This window comes from Myxine glutinosa, chromosome 1, assembly GCF_964187855.1.
Source record: "Myxine glutinosa chromosome 1, kmMyxGlut1.1, whole genome shotgun sequence".
In the NCBI taxonomy this organism is placed as follows: Eukaryota; Metazoa; Chordata; class Myxini; order Myxiniformes; family Myxinidae; genus Myxine; species Myxine glutinosa.
The window spans coordinates 304,910,717-304,936,900 of NC_136261.1; the positions used below are offsets into that span (position 1 = coordinate 304,910,717).

The window sequence follows — 26,184 nt, forward strand, 5'->3', positions numbered from 1 at the left end:
AATTCAACCTAAGTTGTTGAACTATGTTGACCTTTTGATCTCAAAATTAATAGGCTTCTTGCTTATGACAAATTCTACCATTGGGTGAAGTTTCATGAAGATCGGTTGAAAATTGACCTGCAGGCGATTGACATGCAGACAAAGAGCCACAGAATAATAACTAGAACGGCACTCAGTCGAGAGCATACCTCCACCTGGTTGGCCATACCACTCAATGGTGAAGAATCACTTAAAAAATTCTACGAGCTGGACCCAGATCAGGATCTTCAGCGAAATTTAATCGATTCTTCCTCGTCACACACACAACCTGTCCAACAAGTTTCGTCCAAATCCGTCCACAACTTTTTGAGATATCCTGCTACGTATCGTTTTTGGCCCTATCTCCCAATGGTGGAGAATCACTTAAAAAAAAAAATTAGTAGCCGGATCCGAATCCGGATCTTCACTAAAATCTAATCATTTCGTCCTTGTCACATATGCGACATCTCTGCCGAATTTCGTCCGAATCCCTCCAAAACTTTTTGAGATATTTTGTTCACAAACGAACACACAGGGGTGAAAACATAACCTCCATCCACCTTTGGAAACAAGAAGGCGGAGGAAACAAGATTGGAAATGTTCGGGCTGAAGACGAAACGTCGGTGGACAAATGTGAGCAGGGATGGGGGAGGAGCGTTAAATGGTGGGCGTGACTCGAGGGAGGAGACAGCAGGAAGGACGGCGGAGGAGGAGGAGACAACATCGGTGGTCTGCAGCTCGCTCGTTTTACCTTGCGCTTATGCGCTCTCCCGGCCTTAAACCCGGGGCTTATTGATGCCTCGACGACGGGCGCGGCCCCCTGCCTTGCCTGAACGAACGGAGAAGGACAAAGGGACAGCCGGACGGACAGCGGGCTGTCCACTCCCACGAACATGTCGAACCAGGACGAATGCTCCGTGCAGGTTGCACTCAGGTGCGGCTCACGAAGCTGTTTGTCCATCGATGTGTATAAAACGCTCTTCCTCCCTCAGCTTTTCCGTCTCCCTCACCTTGTCGCTCGAGCTGTTTCCCAACGAACCTCTCGTCGTCCGTTAAACCCGTCGCAACACCGCATCGTCAAGGTCACGTGCATCTATCGTGTACATTTGGTGCTTATCACCGGTGCATGCATTAATAATATAATTAATAAATATGCAGACGAGGACTGAGCTATTGCGTTGCCGGTTACACGGCGTGTGCGTTGCCCGTGTTTGTTTAAATCTTGTATTTTTGTGTAGACATCCATATTTTGTTGAAATCAATTTGTATATCGATCCGTATGCGTGCGCATCTGTTTGTACATATGTCGGACGTGTGGATATTTGTTTAAATTTGTCACTTTTCACTCTGACGGTGATATCTGGTCTATATTCAGATTTCCTTGTCAAGTGTGCATTCAACTTCCCCTTTTTCTCGTTTTTTAAAATGAGGCCATGGGGAAATAGGGTGCTCAAGATGCTTATAAATATATGCTCACCTCCTCACCCAACTCCTCCTCACCCAACCACCTCCCCTCACCCCCAACTCCCCTCCCCTCACCCAACCCCTCTCCTCACCCAACCTCCTCTCCTCACCCCCAACTCCCCTCCCCTCACCCAACCCCCCTCCTCTCACGCAACTCCCCTCCCCTCACCCAATCCCCCTCCCCTCACCCAACCTCCTCCCCTCACCAACCCCCCTCCCCTCACCCAACCCCCCCTCACCAACCCCCCCTCACCAACCCCTTCTCCCTCACCCAATGCCCCTCCCTCACTTAACCTCCTCCTCCCTCACCCAACTCCCTCCTCTCCCTCACCCAACCCTTCTCCCTCACCCAACCCTTCTCCCTCACCCAACCCTTCTCCCTCACCCAACCCCCCTTCCTCACCCAACCCACCCTCCCACACCCAACCCCCCCTTCCTCACCCAAGCCTCCTCCTCCCTCACCCATCGCACCCTCCTCACTCACCCAACCTCCCCTCCTCCCTCACCCAACTCCCCTCCTCCCTCACCCAACTCCCTCCTCTCCCTCACCCAAACCTCCTCTCCTCCCCCAACCCTCCCTACCTCCCCAATCCTCCCTGCCTCCCCAAACCCTCCACACACCTCACCTCACCCAAACCTCCCCCCTCTCCTCACCCAACCCCCCTCCCCTCACCCAACCCCCCTCCCCTCACCCAACCCCCCTCCCCTCACCCAACCTCCTCCCCTCACCAACCCCCCTCCCCAAACCCAACCCCCTCCCCTCACCCAACCCCCCTCCCCTCACCCAACCCCCCTCTCCTCACCCAACCTCCTCCCCTCACCAACCCCCCTCTCCTCACCCAACCCCCCCTCACCAACCCCTTCTCCCTCACCCAATGCCCCTCCCTCACTTAACCTCCTCCTCCCTCACCCAACTCCCTCCTCTCCCTCACCCAACCCTTCTCCCTCACCCAACCCTTCTCCCTCACCCAACCCTTCTCCCTCACCCAACCCCCCTTCCTCACCCAACCCACCCTCCCACACCCAACCTCCCCTCCCTCACCCAACACTCTCCGTCCTCCCTCACCCAACACTCTCCGTCCTCCCTCACCCAACACTCTTCCTCCTCCCTCACCCAACCCTCTCCCTCCTCCCTCACCCAACCCTGCCCCCCCCCTCACCCAATCCTGTCCTCCCCTTCCTCACCCAACCCTCCATCTTGGAAAAACTGAAAAACTTTGCACCTCTATATCTCTAAAAGTGCTGAAAAGAAAAAAAATGAGACATGGCTCATTGTAAAGAAATCTCCATAGGCAATAACACATGTTAATAACTAGAACGGGCACTCGGTAGAGCGCATACCTTCGCCGCAGCTACTGTTCTGTACTTGGCATGGGAGTGTAGGGAACAGAACAGTGAACAGTTTGGTGCTGATTTCATGCAAATCGGATAAGAATTGACCGAGTTATGACAAAAAACGCACATTTTGCAAGGTCGTGACCCCCCTGACCTTTGACCCCCAACCGCTAACAAGGGTAATGTCTTCACTGGGTCATGTCGTATATCACAAGATCGGGCATTGAATTCTGAACATTTTGGCATTAGTTGCATGCCAATTGGATAAAAATTGACCGCGCTATGGTAAAAATACGATTTTGACCTTTTCGTGACCTTGACCTTGACCTTTGACCCGATTGCTCCCAAAATCTAATCAAATGTGTCCCGTATAATAACCAATCATCCCACCAAATTTCATGCAATTCGGTTGAATACTTTTTGAGTTATGCGAATAACATACACACACACACACACACAGACATACAAATAAACACACAGCGATCAAAACATAACCTTCCGCTTTTGCGAAGGTAATGATGTCATAGGTGCCTCCATTGTGACGTCATAATTTGACAAGTACAAAACTTTGTCTGATCAAGATGAAATGTCTTGAGCGTCATCCAGGGATAAATTGGTGTAGGAAAAATAACAATGATGACGTCATCGGTCAAGTGATTCGGCCGCCATATTTGTTTTACCACAAAAGCCTTTAAAACCACTAAAAACACGTCCTGGTGAGGGTCTGCAATCTCTCATTGCTGTTTCTTGTTCTTATATTTCTTGTTGTTACTCTTGTCCTTTCTGCTTCTTCTTCTTCTTCTTCTGTCATGATTATTCCCACGTAATTGTGTGGTTAGCCGAGGGAAGCTTGGCCTAAGTCTTTCATGAACCGGCTGGTTAGGCATGACGTTCGACTAAGGTTAGGGAAGGAATTTGGATTCTTGTTCATCAGTCACAATTATTCTCATGTTCTTGTGGGGTTCGGCAAGAGACGCTTGGCCCAAGTTTTTCATGGACCAGCTGGCCAGGCATGACGGTCGACTAAGGTTAGGGCACGATTTTGGAACTTGGCTGTGGTGGTGCCAATAGCTCGCCTACTCTTCACGGAGGACACCATGGGTTCTTTTATGTCTACCAAGTGCCGTCAGATGTGACGCCCATTTAACAGGGACGGCCCTCACGTTGATGGATATAAGCCTGGTGTTGGCTTAACAGTTATGGTTATCCCAGTGTTTCAGATCTGGCTTGAGATCTTAGGGTCCTGAGTTTGAGGCCCTGTCTTGCCATTGAAATAACACGAGGTGGGTTGACTCAGCCTGCCATCCTTCCAAGGTCAGCAAAATGAGTCCCATTTTACTGGGGCAATAGAGGCACTGCATCAGCGGCAAAGCCGCAACTCCAGAAAATGTTGCAGCCAAGCAGTCACAGGCTGCATACGAATCACCACCACCACCGGGATGACGGTTTATAGCTGGGCCGGGATTTGAACCCGATTTCTGGCTGACTTTTTCTGAGGGCTCTTTGGCTGACTGAAGTGGCCAATTTCAAATTTAAAACGTTCACTACATTGAACAAGCGGAGCAATGAGGATGTAATATGATCGAGTGTGTAACAGAAATCTGTTTTCTGTGATAACGCTGTGGTCAGATAATCAAATGGTCCAGCGTTCTCTGAAGGTGAAATGCGGTTTTAAAAAATTTCTGAATATGCAAGATGGCTTAGGGCCTGTGGAACATCAACCTGTTATTTTATTTATTTTCAATCAAAACGTGTGGCGTCACATTCCTTGGACTGTTGTAGCTCACACCTGATTTGAGTCTCCAGCGCCATATTAACCGGGCTGGATGTGGAGAAACACTAAGTGTTGATGTGTTATCACTGAGTCATGAAAGCGGTTAAAGTTGCTCGCTCTATTTTCTACTTTTGGTGTCTCTTCGCACGGTGTGTGAATAGAGACGGCAAAGGAGCAAGCCTGAAGTAGTGTTTTTCAACATTGACCGCTACACTATCAAGGCCATCAGGTTTCCTTGCCATGCTGCGAAAGCACCAAGAGTGGCGCAATAGGGGAGGGGATGAAAACCATGAATGAAACATAGATTGTTTTTACGAAGAAGTCCTTCACTGCTGTGGCAGCAGGAACTGTGTGCCATAATGGCAGTTTGCCTCGTGCCTGAAACGATCCTTTCCATTTTCATTATCCTGGTTGGCTGTCTTTCCAGAGATCTGCTTGCACCGACGGTGTGTGCCAGGCACGTACTGTTGGTCAGGAACTGTACGGCAATAGTGGTGTGGCGGCACGCACGTGGTTGCTGATCCCATATCGGTGAAGGTGTTTGTATTTTATACCAGCAGAAGTACCCGGTGTTGCCGGGCGGGGGAGGCGATGGGGGATGGGAGGGGGTGGGGGAGCGGATGGGAGAGGGGTAGGGGAGGGGATGGGAGGAGGAGGGGGGCAAGGTGGGATGGGAGAGGGGTAGGGGAGGGGATGGGAGGAGGAGGGGGGCAAGGTGGGGAGGAAGAGGGGGGGCAAGGGGATGAGGAGGAATGAATGAATGAATGAATGAATGATCGTTTTAAGGCCATTTTCTCCGCTAGAGCGGGGGTTAGCATTGCGGGTCCCATGACAATCATGGTTCCCTGTTTGAGGCAATGTTTTTTATGGCCGGATGCCCTTCCTGACGCCAACCCTTGGTCACGCTCTCACGATGCGCAGGGATACGGTGTACCTATTCTAAATCGGGGTACACACCGTGATAATTCATCCCAGCAAGCTGGTACTCAATTTGCCGACCTTGGAAGGATGACAGGCTGAGTCAACGCCCCTGGCGTTAATTCAGCGATCGACCGGGATTCGAACCCAGGATCCTAGGATCCCAAGCCGGCACCCTAACCGCTAAGCCAACACCAGGGAGGAGGAGGGGAGGGGGGAAAGGGAGGGTAGGGGGAGAGGGGGGATGGGGGTCTGGGGGAGGGAGGGGGGAAGGGGAGGGGAGGGGGTAGGCAGGAGAGGAAGGGGGTTCATATATAAGCTGGTGGGTGAATGGGGTGAATGTGGCGTTCATCACGTTTCTGAGTTGTGTGATGCAGATCAGGAAGAAGAATAAGCCGTACTACCAACTTCGTACACTTCCGGAATGGTTTGATTTATTTGTATTCAAATGTCTGGTGATTGTTATTTATTTATGCGAATGTGTACTTGTATATGAGAGTAATTTTAAAAGGCTTAGGCACTATCGAGCAATTTGGTTTTTTTAACTCCAAAAAACCGATTTTTTTTTTTCCTGGCCTAAAACACTCCCAGGCACTCACTGATGAACCTCTGAAAATTTGACGAAGATCCGTTCAGCCATCTCTGAGATAAATGGCGACACAGACACACACACACACACACACACACACACACAGACAGACATCTCTTATATACTAGATGACCTCAAGGAGGTGTGGCCGGCTTATTTGAGAGGTGTGGTCATTACCTCTGTGCCGCCGATGGCTAACCAGCCAGAAACATCTGCTCGCAGCTGCTGCTCCCATGCGAGTTGGCACACAACGGTAAAAATGAATACAAATTGTAAACACAACATTACAATACGATCTACCTTGTAGGGATCTGCTTTGTCATCCTGTGAGCAGGAAAAGTTCATGCCTCTTTTAATTATTCAGTGGTTTTACCCCGCTCATGTGAAGCGGAAAGCGGAGTTAAGCAATTGGTTTATGTCCATTCGTCCACCCATCTGTCTGTCTTATTATTTTATGATCGTCAGTTTATGATTTAGGAGCGTTTTGTTTAAACCGAATGTTGTATTTTGAAAACGAATCGGAACACGAATAGGAAGACAATTTTTCTGTTTTACAGTACTTTGGTTCTGAATTTGTCCCGACCACCCATGAGCAGGGAGGAGTTGGATAGTTTTAAGCGGTGAAGCCGCTTCAATATTTGGTGATGTCTGTCCGTCAAAAATGAAGAACTACCATTCTAACCCACTGTGTTTAATTCTAAAAGGGATTAAAGGTTCATTCTTATGGGTTCTAAAGGGTAATTCTAATGGGTTCTAACGGGTCATTCTAAATGGTTCTAAAGGGTCATTCGAAATGGTTCTAAAGGGTCATTTTAAATGGTTCTACAGGGTAATTCTAATGGGTTCTAAAGGGTAATTCTGATGGGTTCTAAAGGGTCATTCTAAATGGTTATAAAGGGTAATTCTAATGTGTTCTAAAGAGTAATTCTAGTGGGTTCTAAAGGGTAATTTTAATTGGTTCTAAAGGGTAATTCTAACGGGTTCTAAAGGGTAATTCTAACTGGCTCTAAAGGGTAATTCTAACGGGTTCTAAAGGGTAATTCTAACGGGTTCTAAAGGGTAATTCTAATGGGTTCTAACGGGTAATTCTTATGGGTTCTAAAGGGTAATTCTAATGGGTTCTAAAGGGTAATTCTAATGGGTTCTAAAGTCATTCTAATGGGTTCTAAAGGGTAATTCTAGTGGGTTCCAAATGGTAATTTTAATTGGTTCTAAAGGGTAATTCTACTGGGTTCGAAAGGGTAATTCTAATAGGTTCTAAAGGGTAATTCTAACGGGTTCTAAAGGGTAATTCTAACGGGTTCTAAAGGGTAATTCTAACGGGTTCTAAAGGGTAATTCTAACAGGTTCTAAAGGGTAATTCTAACGGGTTCTAAAGAGTCATTCTAATGGGTTCTAAAGGGTAATTCTAGTGGGTTCCAAAGGCTAATTTTAATTGGTTCTAAAGGGTAATTCTACTGGGTTCTAAAGGGTAATTCTAATGGGTTCTAAAGGGTAATTCTGATGGGTTCTAAAGGGTAATTTTAATTGGTTCTAAAGGGTAATTCTACTGGGTTCTAAAGGGTAATTCTAATGGGTTCTAAAGGGTAATTCTAGTGGGTTCCAAATGGTAATTTTAATTGGTTCTAAAGGGTAATTCTACTGGGTTCGAAAGGGTAATTCTAATAGGTTCTAAAGGGTAATTCTAACGGGTTCTAAAGGGTAATTCTAACAGGTTCTAAAGGGTAATTCTAACGGGTTCTAAAGAGTCATTCTAATGGGTTCTAAAGGGTAATTCTAGTGGGTTCCAAAGGCTAATTTTAATTGGTTCTAAAGGGTAATTCTACTGGGTTCTAAAGAGTCATTCTAATGGGTTCTAAAGGGTAATTCTAGTGGGTTCCAAAGGCTAATTTTAATTGGTTCTAAAGGGTAATTCTACTGGGTTCTAAAGGGTAATTCTAATGGGTTCTAAAGGGTAATTCTGATGGGTTCTAAAGGGTAATTTTAATTGGTTCTAAAGGGTAATTCTAACGGGTTCTAAAGGGTAATTCTAACTGGCTCTAAAGGGTAATTCTAACGGGTTCTAAAGGGTAATTCTAACGGGTTCTAAAGGGTAATTCTAACGGGTTCTAAAGGGTAATTCTAATGGGTTCTAAAGGGTAATTCTTATGGGTTCTAAAGGGTAATTCTAATGGGTTCTAAAGGGTAATTCTAATGGGTTCTAAAGTCATTCTAATGGGTTCTAAAGGGTAATTCTAGTGGGTTCCAAATGGTAATTTTAATTGGTTCTAAAGGGTAATTCTACTGGGTTCGAAAGGGTAATTCTAATAGGTTCTAAAGGGTAATTCTAACGGGTTCTAAAGGGTAATTCTAACGGGTTCTAAAGGGTAATTCTAACGGGTTCTAAAGGGTAATTCTAACGGGTTCTAAAGGGTAATTCTAACGGGTTCTAAAGAGTCATTCTAATGGGTTCTAAAGGGTAATTCTAACGGGTTCCAAATGGTAATTTTAATTGGTTCTAAAGGGTAATTCTACTGGGTTCGAAAGGGTAATTCTAATAGGTTCTAAAGGGTAATTCTAACGGGTTCTAAAGGGTAATTCTAACGGGTTCTAAAGGGTAATTCTAACGGGTTCTAAAGGGTAATTCTAATGGGTTCTAAAGGGTAATTCTAATGGGTTCTGAAGTCATTCTAATGGGTTCTAACGGGTAATTCTAACGGGTTCTAAAGGGTAATTCTAACGGGTTCTAAAGGGTAATTCTGATGGGTTCTAAAGGGTAATTTTAATTGGTTCTAAAGGGTAATTCTAACGGGTTCTAAAGGGTAATTCTAACTGGCTCTAAAGGGTAATTCTAACGGGTTCTAAAGGGTAATTCTAACGGGTTCTAAAGGGTAATTCTAATGGGTTCTAAAGGGTAATTCTTATGGGTTCTAAAGGGTAATTCTAATGGGTTCTAAAGGGTAATTCTAATGGGTTCTAAAGTCATTCTAATGGGTTCTAAAGGGTAATTCTAGTGGGTTCCAAATGGTAATTTTAATTGATTCTAACGGGTAATTCTACTGGGTTCGAAAGGGTAATTCTAATAGGTTCTAAAGGGTAATTCTAACGGGTTCTAAAGGGTAATTCTAACGTGTTCTAAAGGGTAATTCTAACGGGTTCTAAAGGGTAATTCTAACGGGTTCTAAAGAGTCATTCTAATGGGTTCTAAAGGGTAATTCTAGTGGGTTCCAAAGGCTAATTTTAATTGGTTCTAAAGGGTAATTCTACTGGGTTCTAAAGGGTAATTCTAATAGGTTCTAAAGGGTAATTCTAATGGGTTCTAAAGGGTAATTCTAACGGGTTCTAAAGGGTAATTCTAACGGGTTCTAAAGGGTAATTCTAACGGGTTCTAAAGGGTAATTCTAACGGGTTCTAAAGGGTAATTCTACTGGGTTCTAAAGGGTAATTCTAATGGGTTCTAAAGGGTAATTCTGATGGGTTCTAAAGGGTCATTCTAAATGGTTATAAAGGGTAATTCTAATGTGTTCTAAAGAGTAATTCTAGTGGGTTCTAAAGGGTAATTTTAATTGGTTCTAAAGGGTAATTCTACTGGGTTCTAAAGGGTAATTCTAACGGGTTCTAAAGGGTAATTCTAGCGGGTTCTAAAGGGTAATTCTAACGGGTTCTAAAGGGTAATTCTAATGGGTTCTAAAGGGTAATTCTAATGGGTTCTAAAGCGTAATTCTAATGGGTTCTAAAGGGTAATTATAATGGGTTCTAAAGTCATTCTAATGGGTTCTAAAGGGTAATTCTAGTGGGTTCCAAATGGTAATCTTAATTGGTTCTAAAGGGTAATTCTACTGGGTTCTAAAGGGTAATTCTAATAGGTTCTAAAGGGTAATTCTAACGGGTTCTAAAGGGTAATTCTAACGGGTTCTAAAGGGTAATTCTAACGGGTTCTAAAGGGTAATTCTAACGGGTTCTAAAGGGTAATTCTAACGGGTTCTAAAGGGTAATTCTAACGGGTTCTAAAGGGTAATTCTAACGGGTTCTAAAGGGTAATTCTAACGGGTTCTAAAGGGTAATTCTAATGGGTTCTAAAGAGTCATTATAATGGGTGCTAAAGGGTAATTCTAGTGGGTTCCAAAGGGTAATTTTAATTGGTTCTAAAGGGTAATTCTACTGGGTTCTAAAGGGTAATTCTACTGGGTTCTAAAGGGTAATTCTAACGGGTTCTAAAGGGTAATTCTAACGGGTTCTAAAGGGTAATTCTAACGGGTTCTAAAGGGTAATTCTAACGGGTTCTAAAGGGTAATTCTAACGGGTTCTAAAGGGTAATTCTAACGGGTTCTAAAGGGTAATTCTAGTGCGTTCTAAAGGGTAATTCTAACGGGTTCTAAAGGGGAATTATAATGGGTTCTAAAGGCGAATTCTAATGGGTTATAAATAGTAATTCTAAATGGTTTTAATGGGTAATTCTAATGGGTTCTAAAGGGTAATTCCAAAGGGTTCTATTTTACTCTGTCTGCCTGAATTGCAGTCAAACAAAATTGAAAATCATTCCAAACAGGAAACTTACTGTTTTTAAGGACAGTATAAAGGATCCAAACAATAGGCACGAATAACTAATGTAATGCGTTAGATAGGGTGATGTAATAGACACTGGGTAAAATGGCAGTAAAACCCTGAATTAATTTATTTATGCGCTTTAAATCTCTTTAGACCTTTTAAATTGACATATACTTGAACACTGTAGAACACAAATCGCCTTCTGATTACTACCAATAACCTCCAGTTTTGCAGTAATTGAACATGTTCTATTGGGTGGTGTATGTAATAGGTAGGACCTGTCAAGCCCAACTCCTGAGAAATGGTCATGGCATATGATAGGGTGCAGTACCAGGGTGAAGAAGAGGCTGCTGATATGGCTCTGTCGATACTGATTGACACTGTGTTCTTTCTTTAAACGATCTTTAAAATCAGTATTTTATGAATATTGAAGTATATACTTTAACGCTGTGTGGGGTATCGTGTTATATGAATTCCCTTGTCATACCTGTTTCACTGATTTGCCAAAATATAAATGGGTGCAACACTCTTTCCATTGAGCCATGGATTTTACAAACGCATAAATTGACTTCTTCTTCTTTAGTATGCAGCACAAGGCTGTGGGGTAGCATCATTGCCTGAGGGTGTGGTGATCCCTTCTGGGTGGGTGAGGGCACCCCTGATGCAATGCCTTCTGTTGGTGAGGGCAGGAATTTGGAACTTGGCCAGGTTGCTGGCGATAGCTCACCTATTCTTTGCCATGGACACCGTAGGATCTTTAACGTCCACCAACTAATGCCAGCAGATGGGACGCTTGTTTAATGCCCATCTAAGGAACACACACACATTGATGAATCACCCTGCCTGTGAAACACTGAGATGACAGTTTGTAGCTGGGTCAGGATTCAAACCCAGTATAGACAGCTTCTAGGTGAATGTGTGTACCTCTACGCCATCCTGCCAGGCCCCACATAAAACTTCCCCAAAATGTTTTGCATCTGCCAATAAGGCATTTCCATGGACAACCAGGGGTGGATCCAGGGGGGGGGGGTTCAGGGGGTGCGCACCCCCCCCACCTTCGATCCAGGATGAGGGTCCAGGCGGTGCGAATCTGCTGAACTGTTGGACCAGGGAAGAACACGAGGAACTGCAGAAACTTCCAAGAACGCACGAAATGCCGCTTCTGACGATCAATTTTTTAAAATTTCCTGGGGGAGGAACCCCAGACCCCCCTTTACCCCCCCCCCAGCGCTATAGTTTCATGCACCCCCCCCCCCCCCGTCTTGAAATTCCTGGATCCACCCCTGGACAACTATTCAAAATGGTGGTCGCAGGCGTTTGCAAAAGTCTGCATCGAGAGCACTCTCTCAGAACCAAATCCCCATCGGAGAGACAAAGGAGTTGAGCGAATGCTTAAGCTGACGAGACCTTTGCGGCAGGTCACATTCAGGACACGATGGATGCAATGGAGTACGGATCATAAATATCCTTTAACGGCAAAGAAAGAGCAAACTTAAGATATAAATGGGGAGAGAAGAGAAGAGGGACAGTCGGTAAGTGCAGGTCGATGCAGAAGTAAAATGCCCATGCATATCATTAGCATGAGTGCATTTGCCGCTCCTGCATGTCGTCAGCACAATGAGTGGATTAAGCACTCCTAATGGAGGTTGTGGAAGAGATTAAAGGGCAACAAGGGTCAAAAAGCTTCACCATAATATTTGCTAACTTGCATCCTCCGAGAAGCGTTCGTCTGTAACGTCTTGACACGAGCAATATATAACAGGTGTAGTCAAGTACTGAAAAGTGTTGGAATATAGATGTTAGAGCAACAACTGCTTCCTCCCTGTGGATACTTATTTTTTGTATCCAGTGTCGAGGCTTGCAGAGGAGCCGGAATACCAAACGGATCGGAGGGGGTGGGCAACTTGTGGGGACGACACACTAACAGCATGGTCGAGAGACAAAATAGAGGGAGATTTGAGAGAAATGAGGGATGTGGGGAGGAATGAAGGCAAGGGGAGGAGGACACTGTGTCCAGATAGGGATTCAGGGTGTCCTGACGTATAGCGGGCAAATTCCAATCAAGATGGACACAGCAGCAAACTTTCAAATCACAAAAGTGGAAGTAAAAATTGGAAACCTGGGAAGGAGATTGGCTTGGGGAGGGTTAACGGGTGGAGAAAAGATCATGCTTGTTGATGGAGGATGACCTGAGATGGCGGTGAGCAGCTGTCCTTAAAGCCCTGGAGGGGAGGATGAAATTGAAGAGATTGAGGAATCTTGTTCCACAGTTGGGAGGGGGGAAAGGGAGGAAGATTAGTGGAGGTGAGCAGTATGTCTGGAAGTTGATGCATTGCTCAAGGCTAACTGCTAAGTTCGTACATCTTGTACACATAGGTGTTGTTTGACTTCTCTATTCGGGGGGGTGGGGGGGGGAGGGTGGGGGCAGGGGCTTAATATTAATAATAGGTAGGTAGGTCTGACTTCCAAAATTACCGTTTGTTAGTGTAGGTACAGTGTACGTGAAATCACTCATACAGTTTACGTTCATTATTGTTACTCAAGTTTAAATACGGGATGTTTTTATCTTAATTGTAAACTACTGAAAAAATTTTAAGGTGGGGGCATTGCCCCCCCGCACCCCCCCCAAACTCCGACGGTGCTTGTACAGTATTATATGCAGAACAAGTATGTTATAATTTAAATGAATTACGAGATGGACAAATCAATACATTATGGTGTGGCATTTGAACCTGTCATTTCGTTCAGGTGAAGTTCAACCGTAAACTTTCACTACAACACAGTGCGTGGATTTGATAAATGTGAAGAATCTGAACCTTGCGTTAGTACAGTACGGTATATTTGGATTACATATTGCATTCTGGAAGTACAGTGTCATGGAATATCCTGATGATGACAGACGCGTCACATACTTACAAATATGAAATGTATTCTCTGGATCAGGTTTAAGTCGGTTGTCCAAAAATGAGCTACAAATTGCAGCCACACGTATTCGTATTCTGGTGCTCTGCCCGAAGGCCCAGGTTCAGTACTGCCAAAGTAGTTTCTTGGCAATAGTTATACTGAGTAGTTTGTCATTGCCTTCCCAGCACTAGTCAGGGCAGGTATTTGTTCATAGTGCCAGCGATAAGGACACCGTGGGATCTCACCCATCAACTAATGCCGGCAGATGGGACGCAGCCTCATGTATTCACGTGCGGAATCCCACTTGTTTAAGTTGTCCTAATGCATGTAGTGAAGGCATGATCTCATAATGTCATAGTACTTTTCTTTTCTTTTGGTGGTGGCGAGGCGAATCTTTTGGTGGCGAATTAAGCTATTATTGCAGAATAACAAAACTACATGGAAATAATGTCATCATCAAGTGGAAGCAAAAACTGGAAATAACATGACACCAGATTGACGTCACTGCGGCTTAAGCAAGGACTCTATTCCCTCCCCACCCATCTCCCTCTTCACCCCTTTTGAGTTCTGTTTGGCAATTCACCCTAACCCCTAAGCTCGTTTTGCTGGGGTCCCAAATTCAAATCCCAAATACTGCAATTGTTTGCCATTGTCTCCTAATGTCCTTGTCCTGCACTTATTGTATCAACATGGTATCGCATGTATTATAAGGCTCTAAGGACCTTGCGCACTGTAGGACATCTGCATATTATCTGTTCACAGGACTCGTCTACATATCAGCTTGAGCATGGATATAAGCTGTTGCCATTGTTGGAAGTGAGGTGTAACTAGAGCAAAGGTACAAAGGTGTAAGCAAGATCCAACAAGACAGCATGATTCTATGCACCAAATTGATGGATTATTCTGTGCTTGCTGGATGAGAATGAGACCTGTGTGCTTATTTTGTTTGAGTCCGAGCGATCTGATCCTGGGTGCAATTTCTGGTTTAATTGAATTGAATTGGAGCAGAATTGACAGACTATGCAGTACCAGAAGGTGCGCATGGCTTCATGCAACATGCGGCCTTTCGAAAGGGATGCTACACCTGTTGCTTGGTCTGAAAATTTTTAATATTTATTTTAAAAAAATTTAACGTGCTGTCATTCACAAGATTCCACCTTTTGGCCAGGACTATCTCATTTTCCGTTTGATTGTTGAGTAAGATGTGAAAATGTTCCTGTCAGGAAAGATATGGCAAGATCACCTCTTGCCCCTCTCTTTCCTTTCCTTCCCTTGCCCCATCACCTAACCATAACCTCACCTCCACCACCCTCCCATACAACATCCATGGTTCTGTTTACATGCTCAGTTTCCTGAACATCCTTACCAGAGAGCGTTCTGGCTGATGTATAGCAGGCAAATTCCAAATGGAAAATGCTCGATGTGCTGAACAAAAGGACCCCAAGGATGTTAATGGAACAGCATCTTGCTTCACCTTCCCCGGCAATTAAAATGTTCGATTCTCACATTATATCTATCTGGTTCGGGTTTGTAATTGAAACACCGGCTCCTTTGAAATTGCCATGGTGGTCCCTTGGTACCTCCAACATATAGAATGTAATTTCTGAGCATGTTTCCTGATTCCTGTAATGTTTTAAAGAATCCTGCTTGGTGGGAATAAAGTCCATTGTTGTTTTATTTTTTATTTTTTTCCAGGAAAATACATCCAAGAAAGGGCCTACAAGAGGATTTAAAAACAAAGAAGCTACTTTAAACTTAACAAGGTTATATAATTATTGAATTGGTGTGCTCAACCTGCTTCCAAAAATTATTACAATTATTTTCGTATTTTCTTTTTTTTCTTTACAAGATTGAGGCTCATAGAAGAGCAAAGTTACGGAGGGTATAAACTGACAGTGGAGGTAGTAGAGCAACAGTTGGACACTATAAGCATCTGTCAGTCTGTCCGTCTGTCCGTCTTATTAGTTTATGATCGCCAGTTTATGAACGAGGAACAACTTGTTTAAATTGAATGTTATATTTTGAACACGAATCGGAACATGAATAGGAATAGGAAGACAAGTTTGCCGTTTTACCGTACTTTGGCTCTGAATTTGTCCTGATCGCGCAAGCACAAAGAAGAGCGAGGTAATATTTTTACTCTGCCTGCCTGACAGTCAAACAAAATTGAAAATAATTCCAAACAGGAAACTTACTGTTTATGAGGACATCATAAAGGACACCAACACCAGGCACAAATAACTAATGTAATGTGTTGGTATAGGGTGATGTAATAGACTATGGGTAAAAAGACAAATTCCTTGTTCCTCCTTGGACAAATGCCATGTTAACGTGTATAAATAGCTTATCTTGGTGCTTCATGGGGGCACTGCTACCAGAAGTAAAAAAGATTACAAACCACAACCATATGATTACCTCTTGTTTCGCTACTGCTGTTTAACATGAATAAAGAAGTCGCTACTGCTGTTTAACATGAAACTGAAAGTAATTTGGAGGAATCTCGACATCCTTGAGGCATTTTATCCTCATGGAGTCCACCACAGATGAACGGACCTGGGCGTAGATCTACTGTAATCTAAATATCCCACAGAGGATAATAACATGACCCTTCCTGCCACTTCTGTGGAGAGTGGGTGTACTAGTTTTATTTAAATTGAAGTATATACCTGGACACTGCATGGGTATCATGTTCTATGAACTGTATAGTTTTGTTTCTGGGGTTTTTTAATGAAAGGTTTTAAAAGCAAACAATATGTATTATAACTGAACAATTTAAATTCTATCGAAATAATTCTTATTCAGAACAAAAAAAAATACACATAAAATGTTGAAGCAGATGTCCCACAATGCACTGCATTCTTAAGATGGCTGCACCTTGTAACGAAGGCTGGTTATGTGTCAGTTTGCTAAATCTGGAGAAATAGACGAATATAACTTTCACATTAGCACTTTAGTTCAAGACAGCCGTTCACCACCATTTGAGATGACCCCCATAAAATTTTTGTAAACAAATTTGATCTTTTCTACCCCCGTTAATTCCCCACTGCCTAACCTCCCAACCCCCCAAATTCCTCGCTGCTCAACCACCTCTTTCCAAATTTCCATTTTTTTTCCTTTCTGAGTTTTTCGGTTTCCATCTTGTCTGCACCGTGCATTTCCACCCCATCTTTCTCCTGTTCCTTTTGTTCTGTTGCATCCTGATCCGTTAATTGTTTTAGCTCTTCCACGGGCCTTGACTTTGTATATAAAAAAATTAAGTTCTCATGGATAATACGCACCCCAGTTTTCGATCATATATTTCTGGGGGAAACATGTGGCTTATACACGAGTGATTACAGTACTTTTCAAATAAATAATCCGTTTATTAATCAGCAAGTATACGAAACAGAAAGAACAGGAGAAAAGAAAAGGTGAAGTAAGCTTACTGTATTTTACTGAATCACAGGAATGTGATTATTTTAGCTGAACCTGGTGCAATCAACTGATAGTATGTCTTGGCTCTTATCTTGCAGGAACCAGGAACCAACTGTGGGATTTGTGTATTTCCATCGTTTTGGGCAAAGTTTACAATTTTTGCATCTCTCACTGCACTTATGAAGTATTTAGCTGCTCTTCGTGTGTATAATAATGATAATCTTATCACATTCCACACTGCATGACATGCTAGTCTCACTTGCTATACATAGCTACTGCTAGTCAACAGCTACGACACATTAAGCTTATTTATTTTTAATCATATCTTTTGTATATTGCGAACGTTTGTCCATGCATTTATCTGTCTCCCGTTTATGGCGGCCTCTTCCCATGCTGCGTTTGAAAAGCTGCTGATTGGTTGTTTTGCATTTTCATTTCACTTTTATTGTTGCAATATATCAGTCACTTTATCATCCCTTCCAGTAAACTTTTATAATCAACATTAACATCTGGATTAAAGTAGATTTAATGCAGATCTCCATGGAGCAACACAATTTGAAATAGCTATATTCTACTCTCTTTTTCAGACAAATTCAACCTGTGCCGCCCGATGTTGCACCACAATTTTGAGGTGGACGGGTTAAATAGGTCAGAACTTTGCCTCTGAAAACGTTCCATGAAATAATTCAAATTGATAGATTAACTTCAACTTTTCCCGCCACTGGGTACGGGTACGGGTAAGGTACTTTTGCTAGTACCATGCAAGTTGCTGTATTTGGAGTGGTATTCTATAATTTGATACATTATGCAATGCACAATGGTAGCAATAAATTGTCAACCATTTTGTTTAACTTGTCGGAGGTGGGAGGAGGGTTAGTGAGTGATGATGGATATTATGAATTTTCTGAAATTTCCAAAAATTATTCAAATCGTATTTGATGTTAATAGCTCAGTGTTTCTCCACTTTCAACCTTGAACTTTTTGTTGTCATTTTATGCATCAAATATATATATTTTTGATAGCAGTACTTTGGAGTACCTTATGCACTATTTGTATGACATGATCTGGTTTCCCTCTTTCTTTCTCTTTTTGTCATTTTGTTTCTTTGTCACACTCTGACATTCTCTCCCTCTCTCCCCCTCTCCCCCTCTCCCCCTCTCCCCCTCTCCTCCTCACCCTCTCTCCCTCTCTCTCTCTCTCTCTCTCTCTATCTCTTTCTCCATCTCTCTCTCCATCTCTCTCTCTCCATCTCTCTCTCTCCATCTCTCTCTCTCCATCTCTCTCTCCATCTCTCTCTCCATCTCTCTCTCTCCATCTCTCTCTCTCCATCTCTCTCTCTCTACATCTCTCTCTCTCTCCATCTCTCTCTCTCCATCTCTCTCTCTCCATCTCTCTCTCTCCATCTCTCTCTCTCCATCTCTCTCTCTCCATCTCTCTCTCTCTCTCTCCATCTCTCTCTCTCCATCTCTCTCTCTCCATCTATCTCTCTCTCCATCTATCTCTCTCTCCATCTCTCTCTCTCCATCTCTCTCTCTCCATCTCTCTCTCTCCATCTCTCTCTCTCCATCTCTCTCTCTCCATCTCTCTCTCTCTCTCTCCATCTCTCTCTCTCTCTCCATCTCTCTCTCTCTCCATCTCTCTCTCTCCATCCCTCTCTCTCTCTCTCTCCATCCCTCTCTCTCTCTCTCCATCTCTCTCTCTCTCTCCATCTCTCTCTCTCTCTCTCTCTCTCTCTCCATCTCTCTCTCTCCATCTCTCTCTCTCTCTCTCTCTCTCTCTCTCTCTCTCTCCATCTCTCTCTCTCTCTCCATCTCTCTCTCTCTCCATCTCTCTCTCTCTCTCTCTCTCTCCATCTCTCTCTCTCCATCTCTCTCTCTCTCTCTCCATCTCTCTCTCTCCATCTCTCTCTCTCCATCTCTCTCTCTCCATCTCTCTCTCTCCATCTCTCTCTCTCCATCTCTCTCTCCATCTCTCTCTCCATCTCCACTCTCTGCCGCTCCATTCCTCTTCCCTCAGATCGGCAGTCTGCTGCCTCCTCACTCTCTGAAGACCTGGACAAAATCACAGACTGGTCAAACAAGTGGAACATGTCTTTCAATCCTGACAAATCTCACACTCTTACTATGTCTCTCCGAAAAGATCGACTGGACAACCCTCCCATCTACTTTCTCAACAATCCTCTCCAAGAAGTTCTGTCGCTCAAGATTTTGGGTCTCACTATCTGCCATGATCTTTCTTGGGAAAACCACATTTCCAAGCTGGCCTCCAAAGCCAGTCGCCGACTGGGCATCCTCCGTCGTGCGAAGTCCTTCCTCGGCACACCTGAGCTCCTCACCACATACAAGGCTTTCATCCGCAGCTCAATGGAATACTGTTCTCCCCTATGGGCCGGTGCTCCTGCCTCACACCTAGCTCGGCTTCACGCTGTTGAAACCAAAGCTTTCAGAATTATTGGAATCTCCCGCGATGAAGCTATCTCTGAGGGCCTTTCACTCACTCACCGCAGACAGGTTGGTGGTCTTTCTGTCTTCTACCGACTCCTCTCCGGCCTTGCACCCCCAGCTCTCTCTGTGCTCTGTCCCCCAAATATTCCTACAGGTCGCACAAGATCTGCCAGCAACCCTCTGATGGTTAAACTGCCGAAATCTCGGCTCTCTGCTCACCTTCACTCTTTCATTCCTCTTTTCTCCCGCCTCTGGAACAAACTCCCTCACTCCCTTCAATCCCACTCCTCCCTCCAGGTCTTTAAAACAGCTGTTCACCACCATCTCTTATCTTCCCCCATCCAAAACCTTGATCTTTTCTACCCCCGCTAATTCACCCCAGATCCACCTTGTTTGAAATTCCAACTTCTTTCCTGGAAGTCCTGGCAGTGTCCATATGTTTTATACCTCTCCCACCGCCCCCTTCCCACGCCCCCCCCCCCCCCCAAGCCCTCGCCCTCTCTCAGATCTCTCGATGTCTCCATGTCTCTCGGTCACTGCTCTCAAATGTTGTGTTTGTGTCCTTCCCCCTCTCTCCCCATCTTGTCTACCGCTCCCTATGTTATATGTTTTATGTGTCGGTTTGTCTTTATGTGTGATTAATGTTCGCTCTTTCACGAGCCTCGACCTTGTATACAAAAAAAAAAAAAAAAAAAAAAAAAAAAAAAAAAAAAAAAAAAAAAAAAAAAAAAAAATCTCTCCCCCTCTCTCTCCCCCTCTCCCCCTCTCACTCTCTCACTCTCTGTCTCTCACTCTCTCTCTCTCTCTCTCTCTCTATTTCTCCGTTTTCATCTCTCTATCTCTGTTCTCCACTCTGAGTCAAAGACTGATGCTTGGAATTCAGATTTGTACACTTCCCTTTTTGGTGTTTTTCTATATACTGTAGTTGAGCCTCATTGGATTCACTTTGGTTGGGACTTTTTATTCTGTTTCTTCTTTCCATGATTAATCAATGTGATATTCTTTCACTAAGAAAATGTTGCGTTATGCAAACAAGACAATTTGCTTCTTGGCACTCTTTATTTTTATGTGTTGCCTCACAATACAATTGTACCTGATACAAGTTGCTTGATAGCAAAGCCCTGCATTTAATCCGATTTGCCTGAACGATGAAGCCTTTGACGCATTGTAATCAAGAATATTCAGGGCAGGGGCCACTGAGTGAAGACCACAACAGATGTTTTGTTGGCCCGTTAGGTGTTACCATCTGAACACGAGGTTCAAGATGCTGTGACCCCTGGTTGAAATCCTTACATGTACAATATCTGTTTTGATATGTCCATTGTCATTTAATGTCTTTGCAGTTCATGTAAAAAGTGCAATGCTGACGTTACTTGACATGGCCAGCCTATTTAGTCCAGTGCAGGTTGAAGGCCTCTCTCAATATGACCCATTCTGTTCTAACCAATGTGTGCTATTATCCTCATTGTTCAATAATGTCTCCTAGTATACTTATATTGTATTTAGTACAGGTATATGTGCAAGCTCCTCCATGAACCTCAGAGAATTGTCAAAAGAAATCGTTGGGCCAGCATTGCAGTAATGACAATATTGAGATGCTTCAAAGTAGACTAGCATCGCTGAATCACCATCCAGTCCGGTTACTATGGGGCGTGGCTTTTAGGTTCCGTCATCTCGCAACTCAAGCTGTCTTTGAGGAACTCTGGTCAAATATTCTCAGACATAGGTTGCAGAAAACATAAAGCCAAGCTGAAATAATAAATAAATAATTGCCAGCATCATGTACTTCCTTTTCACCAGCAGATGAATGTGTTGTCTCAACCTCTTGTCGAACACGATGTCATTGTTGTAACAATGCAGTCTCCTCCCCCTCTCCACCTCAGAGAACGCTATCTGTTTGACAGCACTGCACAGTCAGTCCCCATTGCACTGTTAAACCTTTGATGAAAACAAATCCTATATTAGCTTATAAAACCTAGCAGAATAATGAATGAATGATCGTTTTAAGGCCATTTTCCCCGCTAGAGCGGGGGTTAGCCTTGCGGGCCCCATGACAATCATGGTTCCCTGTTTGAGGCAATGTTTTTATGGCCGGATGCCCTTCCTGACGCCAACCCTTGGTTGCCTCTTACGATGCGCAGGGATACGGTGTACCTATTCTAAATCGGGGTACACACCGGGATCATTCATCCCAGCAAGCTGGTACTCAATTTGCCGACCTCGGAAGGATGACAGGCTGAGTCAACCCTCCTGCTGTTAATTCAGCGATCGACTGGGATTCGAACCCAGGATCCTAGGATCCCAAGCCGGCACCCTAACCGCTAAGCTAACGCCAGGCTAGGCGTTGCAACGTTATAAAACCTAGCAGGTGCACATATAATTGGCCTTCAATTTCAACCTGATATATTTGGCTTTCCGTAACCTTTCTACATTTTGATTGGATCATACCTGTCCAATTGTCCAATCTGTCCAGTCAGACTGTACATGGAAAGTTAAACAGCCAAATCCTGGGTGCTGAGTAAGGCTTGCCGTTGGGGTTATACCTCAATGCGTCATGGGTTCTAACTGCCAGGTGTAGACTGCATGTTGCATGGATTGTATGCAAGTTGTGAACCTGCGCTAAATGCCGTAAATTCACCACATGTATCTGTGAGTGGTTATTTTGAGAGCGGGCATGAAACATCGTTTTTGGATAGATATTTTGCTCGTATCCACAGTGTAGATTAGAGCCCCATGGTAAAGGCTGAAAGCAGGAAGGGAGCTGATGGTGCACAGATTTCAAGATCTGCTTTGTCGACGAGGGTGCACGGTGTGGCCAGAATACAGAGTGAATTCATGCTTGGTGATTAGTACAGCGACGAGCTTTGTGTGTAAGAGACTAATGTACGTGACAGCATTCGAGCTCGTCTAATGCAGACATAAAGTGTGACAACAGGGAGACGCTTTGCATGTGAGAGACGTTATACAGCCTTCAGATCATTGCAGTTGAAGCTCAATCCCTGTCAAAGGCTTGCCTAGCCAGGCTTGTCTTTCTCTTCAGGCAAAATGGAGTCCTCAATATGTTCGAGCTCTCTGGAACACCGATTTATTTCACGATGAATTGTCGTTGTCATGCCTTGGCACAGCAATTGCATTCAGGCCATATTTCTTCACCCTTTAGATCTACAGACCACAGGGCGGAGTTGCCTGCACAGTGGAAGGGAAGAGACGTTGACGTCTTGCAGTGTGCTCGCACTGTCAAACTCTGAGCACAAGCGGGGTCGACGTGTCTTTGGGGAATAGGGGAGTATGCTGTGTATATTAAACAAACCACAGCGACAGATGCTAACGCAACGACACGTGGCATAAAGATTGCAGTGTGAACGGCGTGGGTCCGAAGGAAAAATGGTGGCAGCTGTATTACGTGTGTGTGTGTGTGTGTGTGTGTGTGTGTGTGTGTGTGTGTGTGTGTGTGTGTGTGTGTGTGTGTGTTTTATGTGTGCGCAAATGTGTACCATGAAATGGGGTGAATAGGGACAGCAAGGTGAATAGGGACACAAACTGAAAAAAAGTTCAGAAACTTTTTTCGCTGGAAATTGATAACCATACTGATTTGTTGATATTTGGTTGAAAGTGTTCTCTTGTTTTTTTAAAAAGCAACTTATAGTCCCTATTAACCCCATATATGGGTTAAATATGAGTAAATAGGATTTTTATGGCTGTCCCTATTCACCCCGTTTTATGGGTCAATAGGGACAGTCACTAATACAAAAAAATAATAATCAAGAAACAATCCTGAGTTTCCAACTTATTGCTAAATTGATAGCTCAGATGGATGCACATAATATGCACCCATAATATAAACCACGGTGCCAATGAAAAAAAATATGGGATAAAAAGTTTCTCCAAACTTTCCCTATTTCTGATTATTATTTTTTTGTATTAGTGACTGTCCCCTTGAACACTGTTCACTGTTAATGATTAGTATCATTAACACTGGTCCCTTGGAAGTATCTATGGTTTTTAAATGCTGAGCATTAACCAGAATCTGTGGCATGATAGAGCATCCGGTCTGAGTATGAGAGGCCTGTGGTTCAAATACCGGCCGAGTCGTACCAAATATTGAAAAATGGTACGTGCTGCTTCCTTGCTGGACTCTCACTATTTAAAAAGACGGATCTCACAGAGCACGGATCAAACAACCTTTGGTTGGCAACGATTGGCCTTGTGGACTGAATGGCTTCCTCCTGCATTAAACTTCCTTGTACGTGAATTTTATTTGAAGCTTAATAATCCGAGTAATGATCATTAAGACAAAGCATTCGTTGCATTTTACCTGCTTTTGTGCGATTGGCTCATCTCATGGGGAATGAGGTGTTTAGTAAACCGAAGCCACAGTATGTTACCAAAATTATTTGGACAGTAAGGAAGCCCGCAGAGTCATTGATCCGCAACTGTTTACTTCATTTATTGGTAGCTCTCACCAACACTGCACCACATGTCGAACACTGCACCACATGTCGAACACTGCACCACATGTCGAACACTGCACCACATGTCGAACACTGCACCACATGTCGAACACTGCACCACATGTCGAACACTGCACCACATGTCGAACACTGCACCACATGTCGAACACTGCACCACATATCGAACACTGCACCACATATCGAACACTGCACCACATATCGAACACTGCACCACATATCGAACACTGCACCACATATCGAACACTGCACCACATATCTAACACTGCACCACATATCGAACACTGCACCACATATCGAACACTGCACCACATATCGAACACTGCACCACATATGGAACACTGCATCACATATGTAACACTGCATCACATATCGAACACTGCACCACATATGGAACACTGCATCACATATCTAACACTGCATCACATATCTAACACTGCACCACATATCGAACACTGCACCACATATCGAACACTGCACCACATATCGAACACTGCACCACATATCGAACACTGCACCACATATGGAACACTGCACCACATATCGAACACTGCACCACATATGGAACACTGCACCACATATCTAACACTGCACCACATATCGAACACTGCACCACATATCGAACACTGCACCACATATCGAACACTGCACCACATATCGAACACTGCACCACATATCGAACACTGCACCACATATGGAACACTGCACCACATATGGAACACTGCACCACATATGCAACACTGCACCACATATCGAACACTGCACCACATATCGAACACTGCACCACATATCGAACACTGCACCACATATCTAACACTGCACCACATATCGAACACTGCACCACATATCGAACACTGCACCACATATCGAACACTGCACCACATATGGAACACTGCACCACATATGGAACACTGCACCACATATGGAACACTGCACCACATATGCAACACTGCACCATATATCGAACACTGCACCACATATCGAACACTGCACCACATATCGAACACTGCACCACATATGGAACACTGCACCACATATGGAACACTGCACCACATATGCAACACTGCACCATATATCGAACACTGCACCACATATCGAACACTGCACCACATATCGAACACTGCATCACATATCTAACACTGCATTATGATCACCACATGGCAAGAAGGTGCATGCGAGAGCAGTATACTTTTGCCCCTGCCTCTGTGGCCCTGGGGCAGTGTCCAAACGTCAAATCCCCAAAAATGCATCTGCGGACAAATTTAAAAAAAAAAGATTTGACAAGTCAGGAGACGACGATGGTTCACGAGCGAGCAGTATTCAATGACAAAGGACGGACTATAACCGAAACAGGCCCGGACAGGCCAGGCCCGGAAATGTCAAAACGAAGGTTACTGATCTTCAAATGAGATAGAAAATAATGTATAATCAGTTATGAGGTTAGTTAGCTACACAATAGCTAACTAATTAGTCACGGTTCGTGACCGCCCCGACCCGTTGGATCGGGGCGGTCATGGATTTTCGAAGCTGTTCCACGATCTTCACGTACGCTCGAAGCTAAGTCATTGTCACATTAAACTGCCGAAATCTCGGCTCTCTGCTCACCTTCACTCTTTCATTCCTCTTTTCTCCCGCCTCTGGAACAAACTCCCTCACTCCCTTCAATCCCACTCCTCCCTCCAGGTCTTTAAAACAGCTGTTCACCACCATCTCTTATCTTCCCCCATCCAAAACCTTGATCTTTTCTACCCCCGCTAATTCACCCCAGATCCACCTTGTTTGAAATTCCAACTTCTTTCCTGGAAGTCCTGGCAGTGTCCATATGTTTTATACCTCTCCCACCGCCCCCTTCCCATGCCCCCCCCCCCCCCCCCAAAGCCCTCGCCCTCTCTCAGATCTCTCGATGTCTCCATATCTCTCGGTCCCTGCTCTCAAATGTTGTGTTTGTGTCCTCCCCCCTCTCTCCCCATCTTGTCTACCGCTCCCGATGTTATATGTTTTATGTGTCGGTTTGTCTTTCTGTGTGATTAATGTTCGCTCTTTCACGAGCCTCGATCTTGTATACAAAAAAAAAAAAAAAAAAAAAAAAATTTGTATTCTTGTCTAAACTGTTTATCTTACGTGTGTGTACCTTTTAAGTGTCCCTCGGAAGTTTTATCGGGGTTAATCTTTCATACCTGTAAAAAATAGTCGAGTATCTCGTGCTGCGCGCGACCACGCGGCCTAGTTGTTGAAGCTTCCGACCTGGAGGCTTGGTTTCTCTCCGGGCATCCAAAGTGGTTATTTTTTCTTTCGTGTGTTTGTCAAATTTCAACTCGTTACTTTATC

The 26,184-nt window shown here is 44.2% G+C and overlaps 1 protein-coding gene across 9 annotated transcripts in view; it reads left to right on the plus strand.

Moving 5' to 3' along the window:
* Positions 1-691: 691 nt before the first annotated feature.
* The window catches only part of KIF21A (kinesin family member 21A), a 255,299-nt gene continuing 229,806 nt past the window's right edge, over positions 692-26,184 (plus strand). For all 9 annotated transcript variants that reach the window (XR_013621375.1, XR_013621377.1, XR_013621378.1 and 6 more), the window contains exon 1: positions 692-952. Coding sequence is in view for 5 of the 9 variants with exons in the window: in XM_078768210.1 (XP_078624336.1) it covers positions 912-952 (41 nt within the window). In the remaining 4 variants the exon portion in view is untranslated. The remainder of the gene's footprint in view (positions 953-26,184) is intronic.